This window comes from Schistocerca serialis, chromosome 1, assembly GCF_023864345.2.
Source record: "Schistocerca serialis cubense isolate TAMUIC-IGC-003099 chromosome 1, iqSchSeri2.2, whole genome shotgun sequence".
In the NCBI taxonomy this organism is placed as follows: domain Eukaryota; kingdom Metazoa; phylum Arthropoda; class Insecta; order Orthoptera; family Acrididae; genus Schistocerca; species Schistocerca serialis.
The window spans coordinates 70,447,971-70,470,956 of NC_064638.1; the positions used below are offsets into that span (position 1 = coordinate 70,447,971).

The window sequence follows — 22,986 nt, forward strand, 5'->3', positions numbered from 1 at the left end:
TACATCAGAATGACATGTGCCTGAAACTCAAGCACCAAAAGCACATCATGGGTGGTGGATGTACAGCTTCATGTCACACCAATAACTCATAACCTTGACTTTCTCTAAGAGGCTATCTCCCTCAAAAGCCAGAATAAAGGCACCGGTATCAGTGTGATTGCCCTAAAGACCTTTCTGCAAACGCTGAACAAAATGGGAAATGCACCATCATTCCACATTAGCCCGGAGTTCTGCATCAAGTTGGTTGGTTAATTTGGGGCAGGGGACCAAACAGCGAGGTCATTGGTCCCAAGTTTTTCATCAGTTTGAAGGATGAGGTCTGTATGAAAAATGACTCTCTGAACCACGTTCAAAGACTGGTGAGGTGTAATGGACACTAGAATATTGCCAAAATGATCACAAGCATGAAGAGCTGCTGACTGTGTGGCAGTAGTAGTTTTGATCAACAGGGAACCTGACCGCATCTTGCTGAGAGACTCCTCTTCAGCCAACTTGTCTTTGATATTTTCCACATAAAATAATGGCTTTGTGGCAGTGGATGTGTTCCTGTCCATCCTAGTACAGACCAGGTAGCGGGGAAAATATTTCACTCCAAGATGGCGAGCTTGGCCCTCTTCCCAGAGTGTAGCCACAGACGGGAAGGCCATAAGCTCACAAGAAGCAGTATTCAGTGATCCGTTACCAACTGAAGAGATGGCTGTAGAAGAACGGCCAGATTTTTGGAGCCTGATACTTTGCATATGCCAAGCATCTGCCCTGATATGACCCACTCAGATCAGGGGATATCCCAAGGGCACCACCCAGCCACAGCAAGGGCCGTCTGGCACGGTGGCCGTTACTCCAGAATGACAAACAACCACTCCTACGCATATATGGGGAGGCAACAGCTCATTATCAGAAGTGTGATCCCTGTGTTGTCAGGGGGCTCAGCCATATGAATAATAACAGCCCTACCACACGGACTGACTACAAGTGCTGATGACCTCGTGGGGCAGAGAGGGGCTATGGTGGGGAAGGAAGGGGGGAGAGGAATCCAACCAATGACGCTAGGAAGGAATTCTTCCACAAATCGCTTAAATTACAGGGAGAAAATTTAGAAGTCGTGGTCAAAATCCAAAGAGGGCACAAAAATGCCAAGCTGGAGAAAAAAAAAGGGTGAGGAGGACAAAACCACAGGAATACAGAGAACAATGTGGATAACCAGGTTGACATAAGTAACAACACCAAGTGAGGGAAAGGAGGAGGCAGCGGGCAAGGAGTGAGGATGGGGATGGAGGGGCAGGGGAACAAAACGCAGCCTGGTAAGGAAGTAGGGGCTGTAATAGCTCGGGGCCCCATGAGTGCCATGCTCAAACTCACAAAAGAACCGTGAGACACCTGAGGGGAATTTCTCTATGTGAATAATGAGAAACAGCTCCCAAAATATCATTTCACTCCACTCATTGTAGGTTTGCTCATTAACATTTGCATATTATTCCAATGCCATTCCTATAACAATTATTTGCACATTAGCTAAACTGTCACTCTTGTTGGACAATATCTGTCAGGATACCTTTGTGCATTCATCACAACTGTTCTCTTTGCGTTCGTTCTGCATTCTCTGTAAAGATTTAGCCTATCTAGTTTTCCTTCCTTTAGGATGGTTGGTTTGTGGGGTTGAAGGGACCAGACTTCAAAGGTCATCGGTCCCTTTTTCCACGACTGTGAAACATCCACAAGGAATAAAAACAAGCAACGGAGAGGACAAGGGATGACACAGAACAACAAAGACAAAGACCTTGGAAACAAAAATGGAAAAGCCAGCCACCAAGAGAGAGACAAATCCCCAATCGTAAACTGTAAGCCAAAGGCCAGAGTCAACAAACAAAAGACACAAACCCTCAGATTGAACGATAAAAGCCCTCTGTCCGAATAAAACCTAAAACTAAGCCTGCCATTGCAGCGTCATCTGTTAAAAGTGTGGGAGTGTACTAGGCAGCACAAACGTCTGCCTGAGTGCAGCTACAAGCGGACAGTCCAACAAGATGTGGACCACTGTCAACACTGATCCACAGGGACACAAAGGTGGGTTCTCACGGCGCAATAAATGGCTGTGCGTCAGCCAGGTGTGGCCAATGCGAAGCTGGCAGAGAATAACTGAGTCCTTGAGAGAGGCTCGCATGGAGGAGTGCCACACACCTATAGTCTCCTTGATGACCCGAAGCTTGTTGGGTGAAGGTGGGGTGTGCCATTCATCACCCTAGGTACCCAGGACTTTCTGCTGTGAGAGTGACTGGAGATCACATTCCGAACACTGATAGCCTGTTTGGCCAGTCTGTCAACATGTTCATTACCCAGGATGCCGACATGACCTAGGGTTCACACAAAAACCACAAAGCGGCCGCAACAGACAAGTGTATGGATGGACTCCTGGATAGCCATCACCAGACGAGAGTGAGGAAAACACTGGTCAATAGCTGATAAACTGCTCAGAGTGTCACTGCAGATGACAAAGGACTCACCTGAGCAGGAGCGGGGATATACTCTAGAGCACGAGAGATGGCTACCAGCTCTGCAGTGAAAACACTGCAGCCATCCAGCAATGAGCATTGTTCAGATCGATCCCCAAGAGTAAAAGCATAACCAACTCAACCAGCAACCATCAAGCCGTCGGTATAGAGTATGTCAGAGCCGTGAAATGCGGCAATGATGGAAAGAAAGCATTGGCGGAGGGCCTCAGGAGTGTATGAGTCTTTCGGGCCTTGGGCCAAATCCAGCTGAAGGTACACCACGGGGGTATACATATATGAGCCGAAGAGACCGGACGCAAACCACAATCGTACACCCTGATAACCTGTGTCCCTCGAGTCTGGCATCCAAACAGCCTTTTCCAGACGCCAACACCTTGTTGCCGTCTTTTTTGATTTACGAAAAGCATATGACACCACCTGCCAACATCATATCTGTTGTGTCGGTAGCTGGGCCGACACCGTGAAGTGGAGATGGCTGAAAATGAACTCTAGACTAACGCTGTAGCCGATAGGGCACGCACGGCTAAAGCAGACGGGCGTGAAGTCTGGAACATGAGAACTTATAAATGAATAAGAAGAAAAGTATTTAGATGCTTATTACTTATCTTTTTATTAGTCCTTGGAATACATCTCTCTTGAATACTCGTAAGCTAGAGGCACTGATACAAATGACGCCTTGCTAGTTCGTAGCCATTAACTTAGCTGATGGCTATTCTGTCTCTCGGCTAATGAGAGAGAAAGACTTCGTACATCTGGTCGGTAGCTAGGTTCTCGTACAACTGGGGCGATAGCTAGGTTCTCGTACAACTGGGGCGGTCCACTCTCGTATCACGAGACCTGCCTTGGTGGTGGCGCTAGGTCTGCGATCACAGTGGCGACACGCGGGTCCGACATGTACTACATGGACCGCGGCCGATTTAAGCTACCACCTAGCAAGTGTGGTGTCTGGCGGTGACACCACATTCCTCCCCCGCAAATCGGCGAACGGTCGTGAGATAAGGCTTCTGGCGCAGTCGGCAGGACAATAAACTTTTTGTGGACTTAGACTTTGAAGGCAAAGTGATACCATTCCAGCTCGATACCGGAGCTGCAGTTTCATTGCTCAATCATGACACGTACAAACAACTGGGCAAACCTCCGTTGCGTTCCGCAAATGTTAAGCTAACTACATATTCCGGACAGAAAATTCCTGTGTTAGGACAGTGCAGCCTTCTTGCAACATACAAGGGACAAACAAAACTTGTGTCATTTTACGTTCTTCGTTCTTCTTCTGCTGTGAATTTGTTTGGTCTAGATTTATTTCAGTTGTTTAACATGTCTATTGTAAATCAGGTCCTATCAGTGAATCAGACTGTGCCTACAGACAGTGTTTCTCGGCTGTGTGACGAATTTGCAGACATTTTTGCACCGGGCTTAGGTTGCGCTAAAAACTATGAAGCACATTTAGAACTGAAGGTCAACGCGCAACCGAAATTTTTTCAGGGCGCGCAATGTTCCCCACGCATTGCGTGATGAGGTCGCCAGAACGTTACACGATCTCGAATCACAGGGTGTAATTGAACGTGTGCAAGCTTCTCTCTGGGCCTCACCCTTAGTAATTTTGCCAAAACCTTCCGGCAAATTGAGACTTTGCGTGGACTTCAAGGCCACAGTGAATCCACAGCTAGTGACTGCTACTTTTCCTTTGCCCCGCCCGGAAGATCTTTTTGCTAAACTGTGCCCGGGAAAATATTTTTCAAAGTTGGACCTAGCCGATGCGTACTTGCAAATACCGGTGGACGTCGAATCCCAGCGCGTATTGGTGGTTAACACGCATCTTGGATTATACCGCTTCAAAAGACTGCCTTTCGGGTGTGCATCCGCCCCTGCCTTGTTTCAGCAATATTTACAAACTATTTGTGCGTCGGTCCCTACTGCAGCAAACTATCTGGACGATATAGTGATCTCCGGACAGACAGAAGAAGATCATCTTGCGAACTTACGAACATTATTTCAGGTCTTGCGGCAAAATGGTCTTCGCTTGAGGAAGGACAAATGTGTGTTTTTTGCTCGTGACTTACCATACCTGGGACATGTCATTAATGCCCAAGGCATACATCCGAGTCCGGAGCACCTCCGTGCCATACAAGAATTGCCTTCCCCTCAAAATATGAAACAGCTACAGAGTGTGTTGGGTAAAATTAATTATTATCATCGCTTTCTGCGCAATGCCTCTTCTATTTCAGCTCCGCTTCATCGCTTACGCCGTAAAGGTGTTCCGTTCGTCTGGACGACGGAATGTGAACGCGCCTTTCGCCAGTTGAAATCGGCGTTGCTTTCTAATACTTGCCTTACGCCATTCGATCCCCAGAAACCCCTTTTGTTGATGGTAGATGCATCGGATTTCGGGATCGGTGCTGTGCTTGCGCACAAAGTTGGCTCCCATGATCGCCCTATTGCCTTTGCGTCCAAATTGCTCTCGTCTGCGCAAAGAAATTATTCACAGATAGAGAAAGAAGCTTTGGCTCTCGTGTTTTGTGTTACTAAGTTCCATGATTTCTTGTATGGTCGTCACTTTACCATCATCACAGACCACACACCTTTGACATCGCTTTTTCATCCGACCAAGCCTGTACCTCCACGTACAGCGCAGAAATTCATTCGCTGGTCTATTTTCCTCTCGCCGTACCGCTACGATATCTTGTATCGGTCCACTGCTAAGCACGGAAACGCCGATGCGTTGTCCCGTTTGCCTGTTGCTGAGGATCAAGCATTCGATTCTTCCGAACTTGCTTGCATGTTCATTGATTCGGAAACCGATGAAGTGGTCGAATCGTTTCCGATTGATTTTCGTCGTGTCGCTACAGCCACAGCTGCTGACCCTGTCCTTGCTACTGTTTTACGTTTTGTTGCTACGCAATAGCCTTTGTCAAAGTCTCGGATCGAGGATCCGTTGGTTCGCAGATTTTTTGCTCACAAGGAGAGACTTTTTGTTCGACGTGGTGTTTTGTTGTTGCGTTCTGATAATGATCAGTCCAGAGTCGTGGTCCCACGTTCGTTACAGTCCTCTGTTTTACGGCTTCTTCACCAAGGACATTGGGGTATAGTGCGAACGAAACAACTTGCTCGTCAGCACTGTACTTGGTTCGGAATCGATGCTGCGATTACGAATATGTGTTCTTCGTGCCCGGCGTGTGCCGAACAACAGTCCGCACCGCCGCGGAAAGTCTTTGCGTGGCCAAAAGCCACTTCCCCTTGGCAACGCTTGCACATTGATTTTGCTGGTCCATTCTGGAATGCTCGATGGTTGGTTCTGGTCGACGCCTTCAGTAATTTTCCTTTTGTTGTCCGGATGTCTTCCACGACGTCCTCCGCCACCATCCACGCGTTGTCTGCTATCTTTTGCATTGAAGGTCTTCCGCAGACTATTGTTTCCGACAATGGCCCACAATTCATGTCCGCAGAATTTCAGTCATTCTGCCAGGCCAATGGTATTCAACATCTGACATCCGCGCCGTTTTCGCCTCAGTCCAACGGTGCCGCTGAACGATTGGTCCGGACTTTCAAGTCACAGATGTTGAAATTGAAAGAGTCGCATTCTCGGGAGGACGCATTGTTGCTCTTTTTGTCTTCGTATCGCTCTCAGCCCCGAGATGGTCGCTCGCCGGCTGAGTTGCTTCACGGTCGTCCTCATCGCACCTTGATGTCTTTGCTGCATCCGCCGCATCAGGTTCCTGTGCAGCGGCAGACTCCTGCTTTTGCTCCAGGCGACGTTGTATTTTATCGCAACTATCGAGGTTCACGGCGTTGGCTCGCAGGGCGCATTCTTCGCTGCCTCGGCCGCGCGATGTATTTGGTTTTGGGGGCCTCTGGTGAGGTGCGTCGGCATCTCAATCAGCTGCGCCTCTGTCGTCGCTCGGGTTCTGCCGCTCCCCGTCTGCTTTCAGCGACGGTGCCGTCCGGTCAGCGCCCTGGGGACCCATCTACTGGCTCGCCTCATCCCCAGGTGTTACCGACGATGCCTTCCATTTTGCCCCATGGCGATGCGCCGCCGCCGCCGCAGCAGCAGCAGCAGCCGCCGCCGCCGCTTGTTTTCCCGCCGGCGCCGCCCGCATTCGACGCTTCGTTGCAGCCGCCACGCACCTCCCAGGGTCACGCGCCGCCGATCGCTTCCCGTGACCAGCTGTCCTCCGCCATGGAACTCCCGCCCGCTCCGGACCACATGACGTCATCGCGCGTCGGCTACCCCGACGCAATGGAAATTGATCCTTCGGTCCCTCCTGTCTCTTTACGGGCGCATACACCGCATGTTGACGTGCACCCTGGACTAGTTTTTCAGGCGTTTCCTAGCTCCCCTCGGACCGAATGGCCGGGTGCGGGTGGCACAGCCTCGCCTGTTGTTAGGCTCCCCACCTCATCGCATACGTCAACGTGTGGTCCTCCCCACGGCAGGCGGAAGCCTTATCTCACGACCGTTCGCCGATTTGCGGGGGAGGAATGTGGTGTCACCGCCAGACACCACACTTGCTAGGTGGTAGCTTAAATCGGCCGCGGTCCATGTAGTACATGTCGGACCCGCGTGTCGCCACTGTGATCGCAGACCTAGCGCCACCACCAAGGCAGGTCTCGTGATACGAGAGTGGACCGCCCCAGTTGTACGAGAACCTAGCTATCGCCCCAGTTGTACGAGAACCTAGCTACCGACCAGATGTACGAAGTCTTTCTCTCTCATTAGCCGAGAGACAGAATAGCCATCAGCTAAGTTAATGGCTACGAACTAGCAAGGCGTCATTTGTATCAGTGCCTCTAGCTTACGAGTATTCAAGAGAGATGTATTCCAAGGACTAATAAAAAGATAAGTAATAAGCATCTAAATACTTTTCTTCTTATTCATTTATAAGTTCTCATGTTCCAGACTTCACGCCCGTCTGCTTTAGCCGTGCGTGCCCTATCGGCTACAGCGTTAGTCTAGAGTTCATTTTCAGCCATCTCCACTTCACGGTGTCGGCCCAGCTACCGACACAACAATATCCTTGGCACATTATAGGAGTGGGGTATTCTAAGCCTGCTCCTGATTTTTATCCAGACTTTCCGGTCACTTTTTACTTTCCATGTCCAAGTTGGTGCCTCTCATAGTTTCCCTCCTATCCAGGAGAATGAGGTCCCGCAGGGCTCTGTATTGCTGTATCTCTATTTTTAGTGGCCATTAATGGTCTAGCAGCAGCTGTAGGGCCATCCGTCTCACTCTCTCTGTATGCAGACAACTTCTGCATTTCGTGTTGCTCCACCAGTACTGGTGTTGCTGAGCGGCGCCTACATGGAGCCATCCACAAGGCACAGTCATGGGATGTAGCCCACGGCTTGGAGTTTTCGGCCACATAGTCGTGTGTTCTGCACTTCTGTTGGCGTCGTACCATTCATCCGGAACCAGAACTTTACCTTACTGACAATCCCCTCACTGTAGTGGAGATGTATCGATTTTTTGCACTGGTTTTCGATGTCCAATTGACTTGGCTTCCTCACCTTCATTAGCTTAAGCGGAAGTGCTGGCAGCACCTCAATGTCCTCCGTTGCCTGAACAACACCAACTGGGGTGCAGATAGCCCTACGCTGCTGCAGCTATACAGAGCCCTTGTTCAATACCGCCTTGACTATGGGAGTCTGGTTTATGGTTCGGTGGTGCCCTCAGCATTGCATTTACTTGACCCAGTGCACCACTGTGGCATTTGACCCTCCAATTACCCCCAAATCATCCTAAAGTGTAACTGTCACTGTGTGTCCATTTGCAAGTAAGAAATTTCAAGCTTTTAGTTTGCTAGCATTCTTTTATGTCTAACTTCATTAAGCCAACCGAATGCTGTGGCCACTGACAAGAAAAGAATGTCAAGAAACAGCTGTTCACTGATTTGTACTCAAGCCTATTTTGAATAATCATCATCAATAATAATAATAATAATAATAATAATAATAATAACAAAATGTTTGACTGAGAAAAACACCAATATAATTCTTGGCTGACAACATATAAGCAGACAACGGGGACATTCCACCTTTCTTTTCAATTATAAGTTGTTAAAACTTGGAATAGATGAGTGCCTTAGAAGTGGAAACTGTCTCTGAGAATTGCTTTCAATGTAAAATTAGCAAGTCATATGCAGAATTTTGAGGTACTACAAGGCACATCAGTAAGTAATGCAACACATTAGTTTTTTGGCTTATTTTGGTTGAAAAAATGTGGAATTTGTTCAGGACATAATGGAGTATTCCTGCTTCCCCTACAGTTTCATGAAGTTCCAACAGGTAGCAGCACTATACATAGCCTTCAAAATGACATGTGAAATGGAGGTGTGTTCCAAGCAAAGAGGTGTCATTGAGTTTCTTTTGGCAGAAAACCAGAGCTTTGCAGATATTCGCAGGTGCTTGCAGATTGTCTGAGGAGACCTGGCAGTGAACAAAAGCATGGCGAGTTGTTGGGTGAGGTGCCTGTCATCATGCTGCTGCTGCTTCTTCAGGGTGCAAAACAGCTGAGGTCATAAGAGCCCACGTCATAATTTAAAATGGCCAATTACCGAATGACTCTGAAGTCAATAATATTCAGAGCCTACAGTTTAGGACAGCTAAAAAACAATCACTTCCACACTGAAGAGGTTGCTCAAAAGGCTGAAAATTAAATTTCCTTCACCATATTACTACTGTGAATAAAAATTATGAGAATTGTCTGTCTTCCACACTGAAGAGGTTGCTCAAAAGGCTGAAAATTAAATTTCCTTCACCATATTACTACTGTGAATAAAAATTATGAGAATTGTCTGTAAAATAATGTTCCCAATTATTTTTCGCAATGAAAAGCATGTTTATTGGCACTGAATAATACATGTGTGGAAAACTTAGACTTTTACTTATTTTTTGACATAATTGCCGTCGAGATCAATGCATCTTTGGATGCGGTGTACCATTGTATGTATGCCTGCATTGCAGAACTCTCCTGCCATTCCACAAAGGTAGGTTTTAAGCTACCTTCATGAAATGGTGGTAGGGTTCTATGATGCAGGCATAAGCTTAAAACATCTAATTTCAGCTCTTCTCTGTTTGTGAAATGCATCCACTGAGGTGTTTCCTTATTTCAGGGAAGAGACAGAAGTCACTAGGGGCTATGTCTGAGCTGTAGGACAGGTGTGTTACAGTATCCCACCCAAATTTGTTGATGAGATTGGTTGTGACGTGGGCAATGTGCGGACAAGTGTTGTCCGGATGGAAATGCACTGCCTTCATGAGCATGCCTCGACTCTTGTTTTGGATCACACGGTGAAGGTCCTTCAACTTTTCACAGTAGCATTAATTCACACCCGACATGAAAAGCAAGTGGGAGCTAGATCTTTATTGACTGCCAAGCCAAGACTGAGTGTCACAGACAGCTTGCCGGGGTGGGAAATTGGGAACCAAGCTACATGACAGGATGGCCAGATACTGCATAACAGTGTCCCTCACAACTGCAGGCCCTTGAAACCTTATTTTATGGACAACCCTCATAAAACGCGATCTACACCTCGTGCTGTATCTGTTAAAATATCAGATACCTCAGATGGCAAATATACATTAAAACATAAAAGGTTATAAAATAGGCACTGGGTCAGAAAATGGCGCACTATCAATGGCTGATTGCAATAAGCACAGAGTGGTATGGAGTCTCCACTTAATAAATAACAATGACTGAAATGACAGTGTCCAATACACAGCCTAGCTGAAAGTATCTCCTTGCAATGAGAGGGAAAAGAGGAAGTTGTCCAACCCATTGGGAGGTGTTTAATTTCCCAGATTTTGCTCCTAGATAGTGAAGATCAGTGTTTATACCAGAGTGACACAATGTTCATACATGCAGCAACACAGAGATCATCTGAAGGGGCAGAACAGCTAAGAGACCTAGGTAGTCAGACTGCAGTCTTGGCAGCAGCAGTTTCATCCCCCGACATTCTGACATGAGCAGGACCCACATGAACAACACATTGGTCCCATCATCAGTGAGCAAATGGAGGCATTCTTGGATTCATTGAACCGGAGAGCAGTATGTGTAAAGCTCACAGAGGCTCTGGAGGTCACTAAGTGAATCAGAGCATAATACACAACTGCGAAGCCTTTGTCATTGGATGTACTTGGTGACCTGATAAAGGGTGGAAAGCTCTGCAGTTGAAAAAAAAAATTAAGCACTGTTCTAGAAGCCAGTATCTAAAATGTTTGTTGCCAATGACAAAGGCGCATCCGACACCAAGGGTGTTGTGGTGTGTGACGTCATTACGGCATGGTGTTTATGAGTTGGTTGTGTTTGTAGATGTTGTCTTGTGTTTCGTGGTGCCCTCTGGCGGTATATGTGTGTATGTGCTGAGTATAATGTGTTGTATTGGGTTTATTTGAGCCTTGGTCTTGGATGTGTGAAGTAGTTGGTGGCGGTGTTTGTAACTCGAGCCATCTTAGAGCCATCAATATTGATGAAGGTGCTGTCTCCAAGCTGCGCACAAAGTTTGAGAAACTTACAGGGATATGTCGAATCTAGGGTAATGGCTTTGTGAAGTGAATTAGTCCAAGATGAATGCGGATCTCTGCACGAAGCCAGGACAGTGAAGGACTCTCACTCATTGGGAATGTGATACGTAATGTAAGGTTAAGCTTTTGATTCAGTATACAGAAACCAACTCTGGGAGGCAACAAAGAAGTTGTGTTTACCCCATGTTAGCAGTCAAGGGAGTTCTCAAAAAAAAGATGGATAGGATGGATGGTTGGGCACAGAGGACAGACGGCACATGTATCTGCTGAGTAGATAATCAGAACGCTATGACAGCAATAGTTTGGCAACAACTTCACAGATACCCATAACTGGGCTAGTGTAGAAAGCTCCAGTGGCCAAACGTACACCTTGATGGTAGATTGTGTTGAGATGGTATAAAACAGACAGTTGTGGAGATAAGTGAACAAGACATCCAGAGTCCATTTTTGAATAGACAAGGGACTGGTACTAATGGAGGAGGATCTTCCGATCCACCATAAATTCAGACAGACAGTTTTTTTGCTGAAAAAGTTGGGTCAATGGAAGTGTCAGATTCCACCCGTCTGCTTTGACCCATGACATAAGGGTGTTGTGGTGTGTGACGTCATTAAGTCACATTGTTTATGAGTTGGTTGTGTTTTTAGATGTCGTCTTGTGTTTCATGGTGCCCTCTGGTGGTATGTGTGTGTATGTGCTGAGTATAATAAGTTGTATTGGGTTTATTTGAGCCTTGGTCTTGGATGTGTGAAGTCGGTGGTGGCAGTGTTTGTAACTTGAAACATAAGGTTTGGAAGTTTTTTCAATGAGTTATCAACCTTTCTTTTTTTCCATTAGGTATTATTGGTTTGTTGTTTGTAGTGTGGTAAGACGTTTAATGTGTGTGTGTGTGTGTGTGTGTGTGTGTGTGTGTGTGTGTGTGTGTGTGTGTGTGTGTGTGTGTGTGGCAGGAGGGGGCAGGTTGAGGTTGGGCTGGCTGGTCTAGTTTGCAGTGCCAGAATTTGCTGGTGGTAGCAAATTTTTTTTTTTTGTGGTATATTCGTCTCGAGTTGTGGTGTTTTGTGTATTTATCGTGTATTGAACGTGTTTTAATTTATGTAGGGATGTTTGATTTGTGGATTTTTGAGGTTATGGTTTTGGTTTTATTTTTTGTAGTTATAGGTGTTGGTTTTTTGGGTATCAATGGTTGTGGTTGATCTATATGTCACTGGAAATGGCCGATTCACATTTTCATAGTTGTAGGTGGTGTTTTGGTATCGTTATCTGTGGTTGACCTATATGCGTCACGGTAAATGCCAGATTCCAATTTTCATAGTTCTAGTTGTAGGTATTGGTGTTTTGATATCGTCACCTGTGATTGACATATACAGGTCAAGGGAAGTGTCTGATTCCTGCAGCGGAATGTTGTAAATTTGTTATTTTTTTTGTTTTTGTTCATCATTTTGTGTTTTGGGATCGTGGTGTGTGTGTGTTTTTTTACTATTATATTTTTCTTGTTCTCACCCTAAAACCCCCAATTTCCCCACAGTTGTCCCTTTAGTGTGATTGTTTTTTTTTTTTAGAGTGAGATGTTATTGTCTTATTTATATGTATTTTTGTGTGTGTTGCTGCATGCATGTAGTGATGTCATAGCCGCCATATTGGAGAAGCTTAGAATAGCTATTTTCACCATATTGATGATGTCATGGGTCAAGGTAGACGGGTGGAATTGGACACTTCTGTAATCCCAAAAAGTGGAAGCCGTTGTTGATGCTCCATGAGCAAAGGCACCTGAGCAGAGCCCTGAGGCGCCCAGTCCTCCTGAACAAAAGTGTTCAATAAAGCTGAACCCACATGAACCTTGAAAATCCGGTCTTCCAAAAACTCCCGAATAAAATAGGGCAGACAGCCTTGGAAGCCCCATGTGTGACTGTACAAAGGATGCCCGTCCTCCAGCAGTTATTTTAAGCCTTCTTCAAAATCAAAAAACACAGCTGCTGTCTGGCATCTCCAAACAAAATTGTTCATAACATGGGTTGACAAGGTGATGAGATTATCAACTGCACAGCAGTTGCACTGTGCACTGCACATTGTGCATTCATTAGCAAATTCCAGAACTCAAGACAAAATACCATCTGACCACTGGTCATGTGTTCCATCACATTGCAGATGCTCCTGGTGAGGGAAATTGGGTGGCAGCTGGACAGATAATGTTTGTCCTTAGCAGACTTGAGTACGGGGAACAGAGTTACTTCAAGCCAACATCTGGGAAATGAGCCGTCCATCCAGATGTGATTAACAGTATGAAGGAGAAAGTGCTTGCCATCAAGAGACAGGTGCTGCAACATCTGAATGTGAATATTGTAAAGGCCTGGAGCAGAGCATCATGATGAGGTGAGAGCATGTTCAAGCTCCCTAATAGTAAAAATGGTATTGCAGAATTCACGATTCTGAGAGGGGAAATATATCTCCCAAGCTTCCTCCACTCATTTACGAGGTAGGAAGACAGGATGGTAACCAGGGGAGCTCGAGGTCTCTCCAAATATCTACCCAAGGTGTTGGAAGTATCAACAGGGTCCACAATGACATCGTTTGCTACAGTCAAACCATGAATCAGGAGATGTACCTTGATTCCAGAAACCCGATGTAGGTTACCCGAAACAACAGAAGATGGAGTAAAACAGTTAAAAGAATTAGTAAAAGAGATCCAACTAGCTTTTTGTTATCGCTGATAATGCAACGACACTTTGCATGCAACTGTTTATAATGAATACAGTTCTCCTTTGTGGGATTGCATTCAAATACACAGAGAGCACATCTCCACACGTGAACTGCGTCGCAGCATTCCTCAGTCCATCAGGGGACTGGGACATGTCGCAGTAGGGAAGAGATTCAGGGGATGAAACATTCTGCGGTGGTAACATTCATAAGGTGGTCTACCTGATCATCACTGCTGTGGATATGTTTGCTGAAGGTGCCAGTGAAGAGCAGAGCCTCCAGTCAGCTTCAGGAGGCTGCTCTTGCACACAGAAGGGACATGAGTTAGCAGTAGAATTATGGAAGGCAAGTGGTCGCTTGAGTAGGTGAGTGAAAGGACTGACCACACTAGATGGTGGGCAAGCTGTGCCTTACAGAACGAGAGATCCATATCCAAGACAGTGTGTGTGGAACTTAAAAGAAATGTGTGTTCACCAGTGTTGAGAGAAATGAGATAAGCCGGTTGATAATATCTACCAGGAGAGAGCTCTTGGGCAGGTTCTCAGAGAGCCACAAATGGGATGATGGTCGCTGAAGTTGCGGAGTAGCAAAAAGGATTGAAGGAGCTGAGCAGAATGCTGCAGTACATCTGCCCTGTTGAGATCAGATGACGGGATATGTAGATATTACTAAATGAAAAGGTATAACTGGGAAATGAAAGACGGACAGCAACAGCTTATAGCTGTGTGTTCAATGAAATGGTTTAGTTATGGACGTCATCCCAAACGAGTGTCATAACTTCCCTGTGAGTTGGAGTTACAGGAATAAACTGTAAGACGTCAAAGCCATCTTGAAGGTGTGATTTTCTTTCTTCAACTTCAGACCCTACATGCCAAACACATTGCGTTGCTACCAATGTCAGTGTTATAACCATACTCAGAAGTCCTGTGAAAATGTTGCTGAAAGTTTAACTTGTAGCAAGGATGTTCATGAGGAAATTTCCCACCTCCTCCTTCACACTGCATCAATTGCACTGGCAAACATGCCGCCTCATCTTACAAATGCCCTGCATACCTCGATTAGTGAGCTGTTGAGGAGCTCTGGGTGAAAGAAAAGAAATTTTGCTTGCAAAATATTAGCTATCAAAAAGCCTTGTATACATTATCGGGCAGTTACAGTACTGTTGTTGCTATGTCACGACCCACAAAAGATATGGCCACGCAGACCTACGACCTCCAGTTCAGTGCTGTGGTTGTAAAATCACCTAGTGCTAAAGTGATGTCCTAATCTCCGCACACTACAGTTGCTCAACACACCACAAATCCTTCGCCCACAATGGTGAGTTCACTTGTGATGCAACCAGAAGAATGGAAATTTAGAAAGGAATACTCCTGTGATGATTTTTGTGCACCTAAAGTCAGCAAATGTCTTGGTCCACATCTGACAAATGCAAATGTTCTAAGAAGTAAAAGACAAATGTTCTTCCCCTTCTCTAACAAAGAGTGTCTCTACAACAGTGACACCTCTGTCCAGCCGACCTCCATTTCACCAGTGCAGATCACCAGCTGCTTCTCCACCCAGGAGTCATATGACTGACCCATGAAGGTTAATGGTACCTCTGAAGAAATAATGGAACAGGAACCTCCAGCCTCAGAACCTTGTAACCCATCCAAAATCTGGCATTCGGTAGCCACTGAACCAATTGCCCCGTAGAAGATAGATATCTTGTATCTTCTAATATGGTTCTTCTCCAATGCAATATTCATGGGGTCAGATCACATAGGTCAGGCTTACAGCTGCTATTACAATCATACTTGCTACAAGTTAAACTTTCAGCAGCATTTTCACAGGACTTCTGAGTATGGTTATAACACTGACATTGGTAGCAACGCAATGTGTTTGGCATGTAGGGTCTGAAGTTGACGACTTCGTAGCCTGCCATGTTTTTTGATGAGAGCTCCATTCGATCAAATATTAACAAAAAGGTGCGGATGGGCACTAATCTGCATCAGCCCTCTTCATAACCCGATGTACTGCGGGTACGCATTGATCAGAGAGATAATGTTGTATATCTCCCTCAGTCATACCATCAAGCAACCAAGTTTATGACACCACGTGAAGGATTCAGTGTTCAATGAGTCTCTACATGAATGCGGTATCTGTGGAGGTGCAAAACTATAAGCAGTTAGCAGTTTTTGGTCTTGAAAGGCGCACTGCCTGTCTCTAGAAGCAAGTTCCATTGCGTAAGCGAGGGCAGGACTTTTAGAGCATATGCAATTGTATCCACACCTTTCTGAATGATTAACGGGTACTCTGCAGAGAAGTTTTGACCTCCTGGTCTCATTCCATTTACATTTATTAGACAAATGTTGCATTGATGGAGTTGAGCACTCACTGCAAGTGAATCCCGCTAATGATTGCCAGCAGCTCTGATACCGTGCTCCTTCCTTCTGTGGGCTCCCTTATTTCATTGTTTACACCTCATGCCACACCTCCCAAACTCCAGACAGAGGGACCAGTTGGCAATTGGGAAGATAACATATCAGGCAGTCACCACTCCCTGGGCCTTGGCTTTACCAGAGGGTACACGCGAACTCTACCTGTCGACCTGGATGCTGGGTCTTACGCAGTATCCAGTCGCCCTTTACACATCAAATGTGTGAGCAAGCCTTCAGACATGCACAGCAAAGATGAAAGACAAAATGCCAAAGCGGAGCAAGGACACGAGAAGTCTGAACAAGAAAGGAGAGAGAGACAAAAATGAAATGCACCTAAGTCTTCTCATACTTCACACGTTTTGGTTGCCCGATTGTACACAAGACCTGGTCCCAAAGGGAGGAGAGAAAGAATAGGAGGAGGATAGACATGTAGCACAGAAAATGAAGGAGTACTCTAAGTCAGGGCCACATGTGTGCCAAGCACATACTCACAAAACAGTTGAGAGTCCCTGGGGGGATGTCTGTCATCACAGCAACAAGGTTGCACGAACCAGTCTGATCTTGGTGCGTACCAGCTGACTGCACACAGCTGTGACTCCTCCAATATTGGAACATGCAGACACCCTCATTCAAAGTGTTCGACAAATCACAATAACACACCTCACTGCACAACTGGGCGTCTCTGTTGATAGTGATGATACATTTGCCCACCAGTTGGGATAATCGAAGGTGTGTGCCTGCTGGTTTCTACGCTATCAAATAGAAGATGATAAGGAGTAATGAAAGACCTGTGAAAAATGGCTTGCATGTTATGAGGCTGATAATGACAATTTTTTGTCAAATTATGTCAGAGGTAATGAAACAGGCTCATCAGTTTGAACCAGAAACAAAATGACAATCCATGTTCCTCTATGAAGAAAAAATCCAAAGCTGCACCCTCAGCCAGTAAAGTCATGGCTACGGTCTTCTAGGACCCTGAAAGAATTCCTTTTGATGTTTTCTCTCCCAGTGCAACAATCAACCCTAAAGTGTATTGTGCTACCATCAAGTAATAGAAGAAAACGCTTCATCTTGTTTGTCACATAAAAATGCAAATAAACTTCTCCTTCTAAATGACAATGCAAGGCCTCACACAAGTCTGCACACCTAAGAAGAGTTCCCAAAACTTGTCTAGACTGTTGTTTCTCATCCACCCCACAGCACGGATCTTGCAACTTCAGAGTTCCATCTGTTTGGCCCAATGAAGGATGCACTCTGTGGGAAGAGTACATGGATGATGGGGAAGTTATTGATGCAGCAAGACATTAGCTCTGAAGTCAACCAGTAGAATGGTACCATATGGGCATACAGACCCTTCCAGCAAGGTGGCGTAAGACCATCATATTGAATGGAGATTATGTAGAAAAATAGGTTTTTATAGCCTAAGGAATGGTGAATAATGTGATGTACTGGAATCCTGAATAAAACCAACCCGCTTTCAGGAAAAAAATTGTGCTGCATTACTTACTGAAGACCCCTCATAAATGTAACAAGAAGGAATACAAAAATCATGATGACAAAACTGATAATATTTTAAAGGTCATTGCTTGAAGTCAAACAAGTAATAGAGCAAATGCTGTACAACAAATACAACTATTTGAAGCGGTTTTAGCATATCAATAACCTGGATGTTGAGGCAAAAAAAGAAATAAAAATGAGTGGTGAGATCTTGATGAGATGGATTGAGCTTAAAGCCAAAAACATGAAATGGAGGAGAAGATGCAGCTCCAAATCTCACGCCTAGATAAGAATTACATGTGGTATGTGTAAGTTACTACCTACCACACTCCAATATAAGGTTGACATGTGGTACATGTAAGTTATTACCTTCCATTTCATCCAGTTGCCTTTGTAATTCTGCAACCATGAGTTTCATGTAATCATAGCTTGCACAAGCCAGTGCTTTCATCCACTGCTCCATGCTCTCTTGAGACTCTGCGCCAAGAACATAACTACGATTTCCAGGACCATGGAACACAATTTTGAAACCAAACTGATCTTCATCTTCAGCCAACTCTGAAAATAATGCGAGAGTCAGGTACACTACGAAAGAATTTATCTGTTTCGCATGAAAACTACATTGTTTAAGTGCGTTATCTAGGCAACTAATTATAGGATCTCTTCCAGTGATCCACTCATAAAATCCCCCCCCCCCCCCCCCCGTAGACACTACAATAAATAAGGCAAACAGCAGATTATCTCTTTTCTTGTATTGTATCATGTAACAAAACTATACAGTCTCAGTAATTATTTTCATGCAAATTATTATGTAATAAAGTTAGCCGGTTTCCAGCCAATATACATGCTTTGTAATGTAGAGGAAAAATCAGTATTCTCAAATTACGGAGGAAATTTTGGCACATCTCGGACACTTCGAAAAAAATATGGTTACACAACTCTTTATTACATGTACTTCTCCATATTTCCAAGCCATGCCAAATCTGAATGGTCTCCATGCAACACATTTTAATTTTAAACATAATATACATAAATAAACGTAGCTGAGGTCACAACTGCAATGGCTGATTTGGCAGAGTAGGCCATTTTCATGGTGCAATTATCCAAAAAAGTGAGGTACCAGATGTCCTTCTCACTTGACCCCTTTTTTTTATTTTCATAAGGGAATCAGTGTACACAAACATTTAACTGTAATTCATAATTATTTATGATTATTTTTTCAATATGTACATACTTTGGTACAGATTATTCATAACACAGTACCTGTAAGTACAACTTACTAATTTAGCCTTTCGTGGAAAATAAAAATTCATTTTTATTCCAATCAGGTCTATAAACAATGGTGAGATTGAATAACTTTTTATCAGCTTGTAGAACTCTGTGATTAAGCAGAAAGTAAACTTGAAACTGCAAGATCTCTCTCTTTGTTGTACTAGTTTGACTACACACAATGTACTATACTTTAGCTATTTTATTGGAAATGAAGCTCATTTGGAAACATTGAACGTGAGATACCTAATTATTTTACACTGGGTAATAATGTGAGTGGTGTGTGTGGGCGGGAGGGGGAGAGGGAGAGGGAGGCCAAAATACAACCTTTTTATTTTTTCTTAGTGTGTAAACAGGAAGAGCATACCTATGGTACAGCCCTCCAAAATAATCACGCCAACTGGTTCTTTATCACCGCGTTTTTCGAAGTAGAACAATAAATTTCCTTTAAGAACGAACCAGCGTTTTTGGTAACCTTTGTTTACTTCACCCCTTTTCACAAGCCAGCCTTCCCTATCCACTGGTGTTGCAGAGGAAGCAAATGCGGCCAAATTCTTCTCGTTTATCTTCATTGTGGAAAAAGGAGGTGTGTCGTCTTACTTGTGACTTCGTATGTCACGATGATTAATACATTAATGTGTACACCACTTGAACTGATGCACTGACTGAATTGCCCATTTCACAGAAGGTGACTTAAACAACTCAGTGAGCAGTTCATCTCGAAGTTACTTCAAACTACTGAAGTTCAACTTTCAAATTTGACAGTATCCTACTAATGACCACTTGTGCACCAGAGATACTGATCAGCAAAGCATTTCAAATTTACAGGATGACCAATCGCTGAAGTGCCTCAGTTAAGATCGCGTTGCCATCTTCGACCATTATTCGAAGGTTGCCACCTCCAAGAAACCTTCGTCGTCGATTCCAAGGATGTTAGAATAAGTTTCTTGGTTGATTTAACCATGGAGATAAGAATTCTTACCTCCATGGATTTAACAGTTGGAGGTAGAAATTAGAAGAGTTGTTTTTATTACGTCACAAACTTGAAGCTGACCCAGAGTGAAGATCCGCCATGTTAGCTACCCCAAAACATTCACTTCTGGTGGTTTGATTCCGTATTCCACAACGCATTTCAGATTGTGACATTGACACAGACATTTAACGGATGGGAGCGGGACAATTTTGACGTAGGAAATTTTATAGTTGACGTAATCGAGGGGGATTCAGTTGATTTATTTAAGCAACTGTTGGGGGACTTAGGACGAGAACGAGTTATGCGGAGCAAGTATTAAATGTAAAGAATGCAATAGAAATGAGTAGAATCAGGAACTTGAAATACGTAATAGCTTTTGTAGGTTTTAAAAATGCCTGTGAGTCAATTGATAGACTTTTTTTTACTAATTTATTTATTCGTGCTCCGTATATCCAATATACAAAACAGTTGTGTGGATGTGAAACGAGTCACAGTTATACATGAGAAGAGTAGCCTACTTATACGCTAATAGATATCGATCGCAATATCTGTAAAGGAACAAAATATGTAAACAATTACAAGCATAGGCACTTTCCAAAGTAAAACAGAGGTATAAAACAATGTGGTAACAGCTAAAATTACAAGTACATATGCCGTATCTGGCTTTCAATAAATAGAAGTGTTATGTCAAAGAAAGCATCAAGAGAGTAAAAAGAGTGTTTCGGAAGATAATTTTTTTTCCATCCACATGCAAGTCTTTTTTTGGTCCTTTGCAACAATCATGGTAGTCACTGTTGATTTTGTGCGTGGGTAGGTTCTTACCTTAGAAAGGACGTAAGGAAACTTTGTGAGGTCACTGTTAATCTTTTGTGTGTTTTAAAAAGATTTCTGCATGAATAATTCCTACACACTCCATTTTCAATTCGTATTTCTCTTTTCAGAGTGACAAATACTTTATTTGCCATTGGTTGATTACCCCAAAACATTATGCCATATGACGGCAATGAATGAAAATAGCCAAAATAAGCAGCCTTAACAGAGTCAGTATTTGCAGTTGCTGCTACAATACGTAGAGCATAAATTGATAAACTGAGTCTTTTTCTCAAGTCCAGAGTGTGGCACAACCAATTTAATTTATTGTCGGTGTGGAGGCCTAAAAATTTGGAAGAATATACTTGATGTGTATCTTGATCATCACAGCTTAGACTTAAATCAGACCCATGGAAATGAATGTACTTTTTTTAAATTTAAAATCAGGCCATTGCATGTGAACCATTTAAAGAGATAATTGAACACACAGCGGATGTTGCAATATCACTGTCAGGTGTTTTTTCTACTAAAAGAGATGTATCACCTGCAAAGAGAGTTAACTTGACAGAAGCTTTTGTACAGTGTGGAAGGTCATTAATAAAAATAAGAGAAGAAGGAGCCCAGCACAGAACCTTGTGGCACTCCTGTACTTACTGTTCCCCAACCAGACGAGGCTATTGTGCCAACTCTATGATTAAGCAATACCCCCTGCTTTCGATCAGGTAGGTATGATCGGAGTTACATTCCCATTGTGCCACTTAGACAGCTTTTGATAGGAGGATTTCAAGGTTCACATAGTTGAAGGTCTTGGTTAAATCACAAAATATGCCAACTGAAGCTAATCTATTGTTCAGTGCTTCTAAAACATTATTGGTAAATGCAAATATAGCATCATCAGTTAACAGGCCTGATTGGAATCCGAATTGACATTGGCGAAGACACTTGTGGATGTTCAGGTGCTCAACAATTTTCTTATAAATGAGTTTTCAAGAACTTTGGAGAAACTTGTTAGAAGGGAAATTGGGTGGTGGTTAGACAGTTTTATCCCCACTCTTGAATAGTGGCTTCACATCTGCATACTTTATTCTGTCTAGGACTAACCAACATTATAATTTGGAATCAATAACAAAAAACAACAGAAATAATGAAAGGAACTTTAAGAAACACAAGGGACAAGATCTTGTAAGTATTATAGGGGAAAGATGTATTGAGAAAGGGAGAAAGATTTTTGCTGTTTTTTGGTTTGGAAAAAGCATTCTTCAGAGTGTAATGGAACAAGCTTGTGGATATTTTGAAGAGGAAGTGAGTAAATTGGAAGGATACACAACTGCTACAGAACACGTATAGACCACAGAAAGTAGAATAAGAATTAGAAATGAAATTTCAAAAGGATGCAGATTTGGAAGTGACATTAGACAGGGTTGTTGACCCTGGCCTTTATTGTTTAACTTGTACATGGAAGAAGTTTAACTTGTACATGGAAGAAATTATAGCAAAAGGCCTAGATGGAAAAAGAGGAGTGTGTATTGCTGGAAAGAGGATAGAGTGTATACGATTTGCTGATGACATGATATTAGTGGCAGACAGTGAATGGACAGTACAAAAAATGCTGAAAGGTCTAAATGATGCTTGTGTGAAATATGGGATGAGAATCAATAGAACAGAAACAAAGAGTATGATGATGAGCAAAGGAAAGGGACTAGCACATATTAATATGAAATCAGGAGTAAGACAGGGAGATAGCCAACCACCTCTACTTCTCAACTGCATATTAGAGAAAGTAGTAAGAGAATGGAGGAAATCTACCCATATTAATGGTTTCAACCCAAATGAATAACTATAGAGTGATTCACTGGATACAGTAGTGCCAAAGAACAAATAACAAAACTACAGAACCCAAGCAGATAAAACAGGACTATAAATATCATTTGAAAAGACACACTTCACGACAAATATCAATGATGTGTGCTGTGTGTCTCCCTCCCCCCACCCCCAAAAAAAAGAAAAAAATTTGAAATTCATAACAATACAGTAGCTGAAGCAAACTGTCTTAAATGTATATGAGAGTGGGTAACAAGCAATACAAAAGAAGAGACAGACATAGAAATTAAGGGTATGATACATAAAATGGAAAGGGCACTACATATGACAAAAAACATACAACAAAAAGTCTTTGTACTGAAACTTGAAACTAAGTCACTATTAAAGGGTGGTAAGGCCAGAAACACTACATGCAGCAGACACATTTGAACTAAAAAGATTGGGGCAGTGGCAGTTGCTGTGTAAGAGCACGGAAAC

The 22,986-nt window shown here is 43.7% G+C and overlaps 1 protein-coding gene across 1 annotated transcript in view; it reads right to left on the minus strand.

Moving 5' to 3' along the window:
- Nucleotides 1-19,699, minus strand: part of LOC126461688 (sesquipedalian-1-like) — a 33,673-nt gene extending 13,974 nt beyond the window's left edge. The window contains exons 1-2 of the mRNA XM_050096014.1: nt 19,273-19,699; nt 18,006-18,194 (exon numbers count right to left, since the gene is read on the minus strand). Of these exons, the coding sequence (XP_049951971.1) occupies nt 18,006-18,194; nt 19,273-19,477 (394 nt within the window). The 5' untranslated portion in view covers nt 19,478-19,699. The remainder of the gene's footprint in view (nt 1-18,005; nt 18,195-19,272) is intronic.
- Between the last annotated feature and the right edge of the window lie 3,287 nt (nt 19,700-22,986).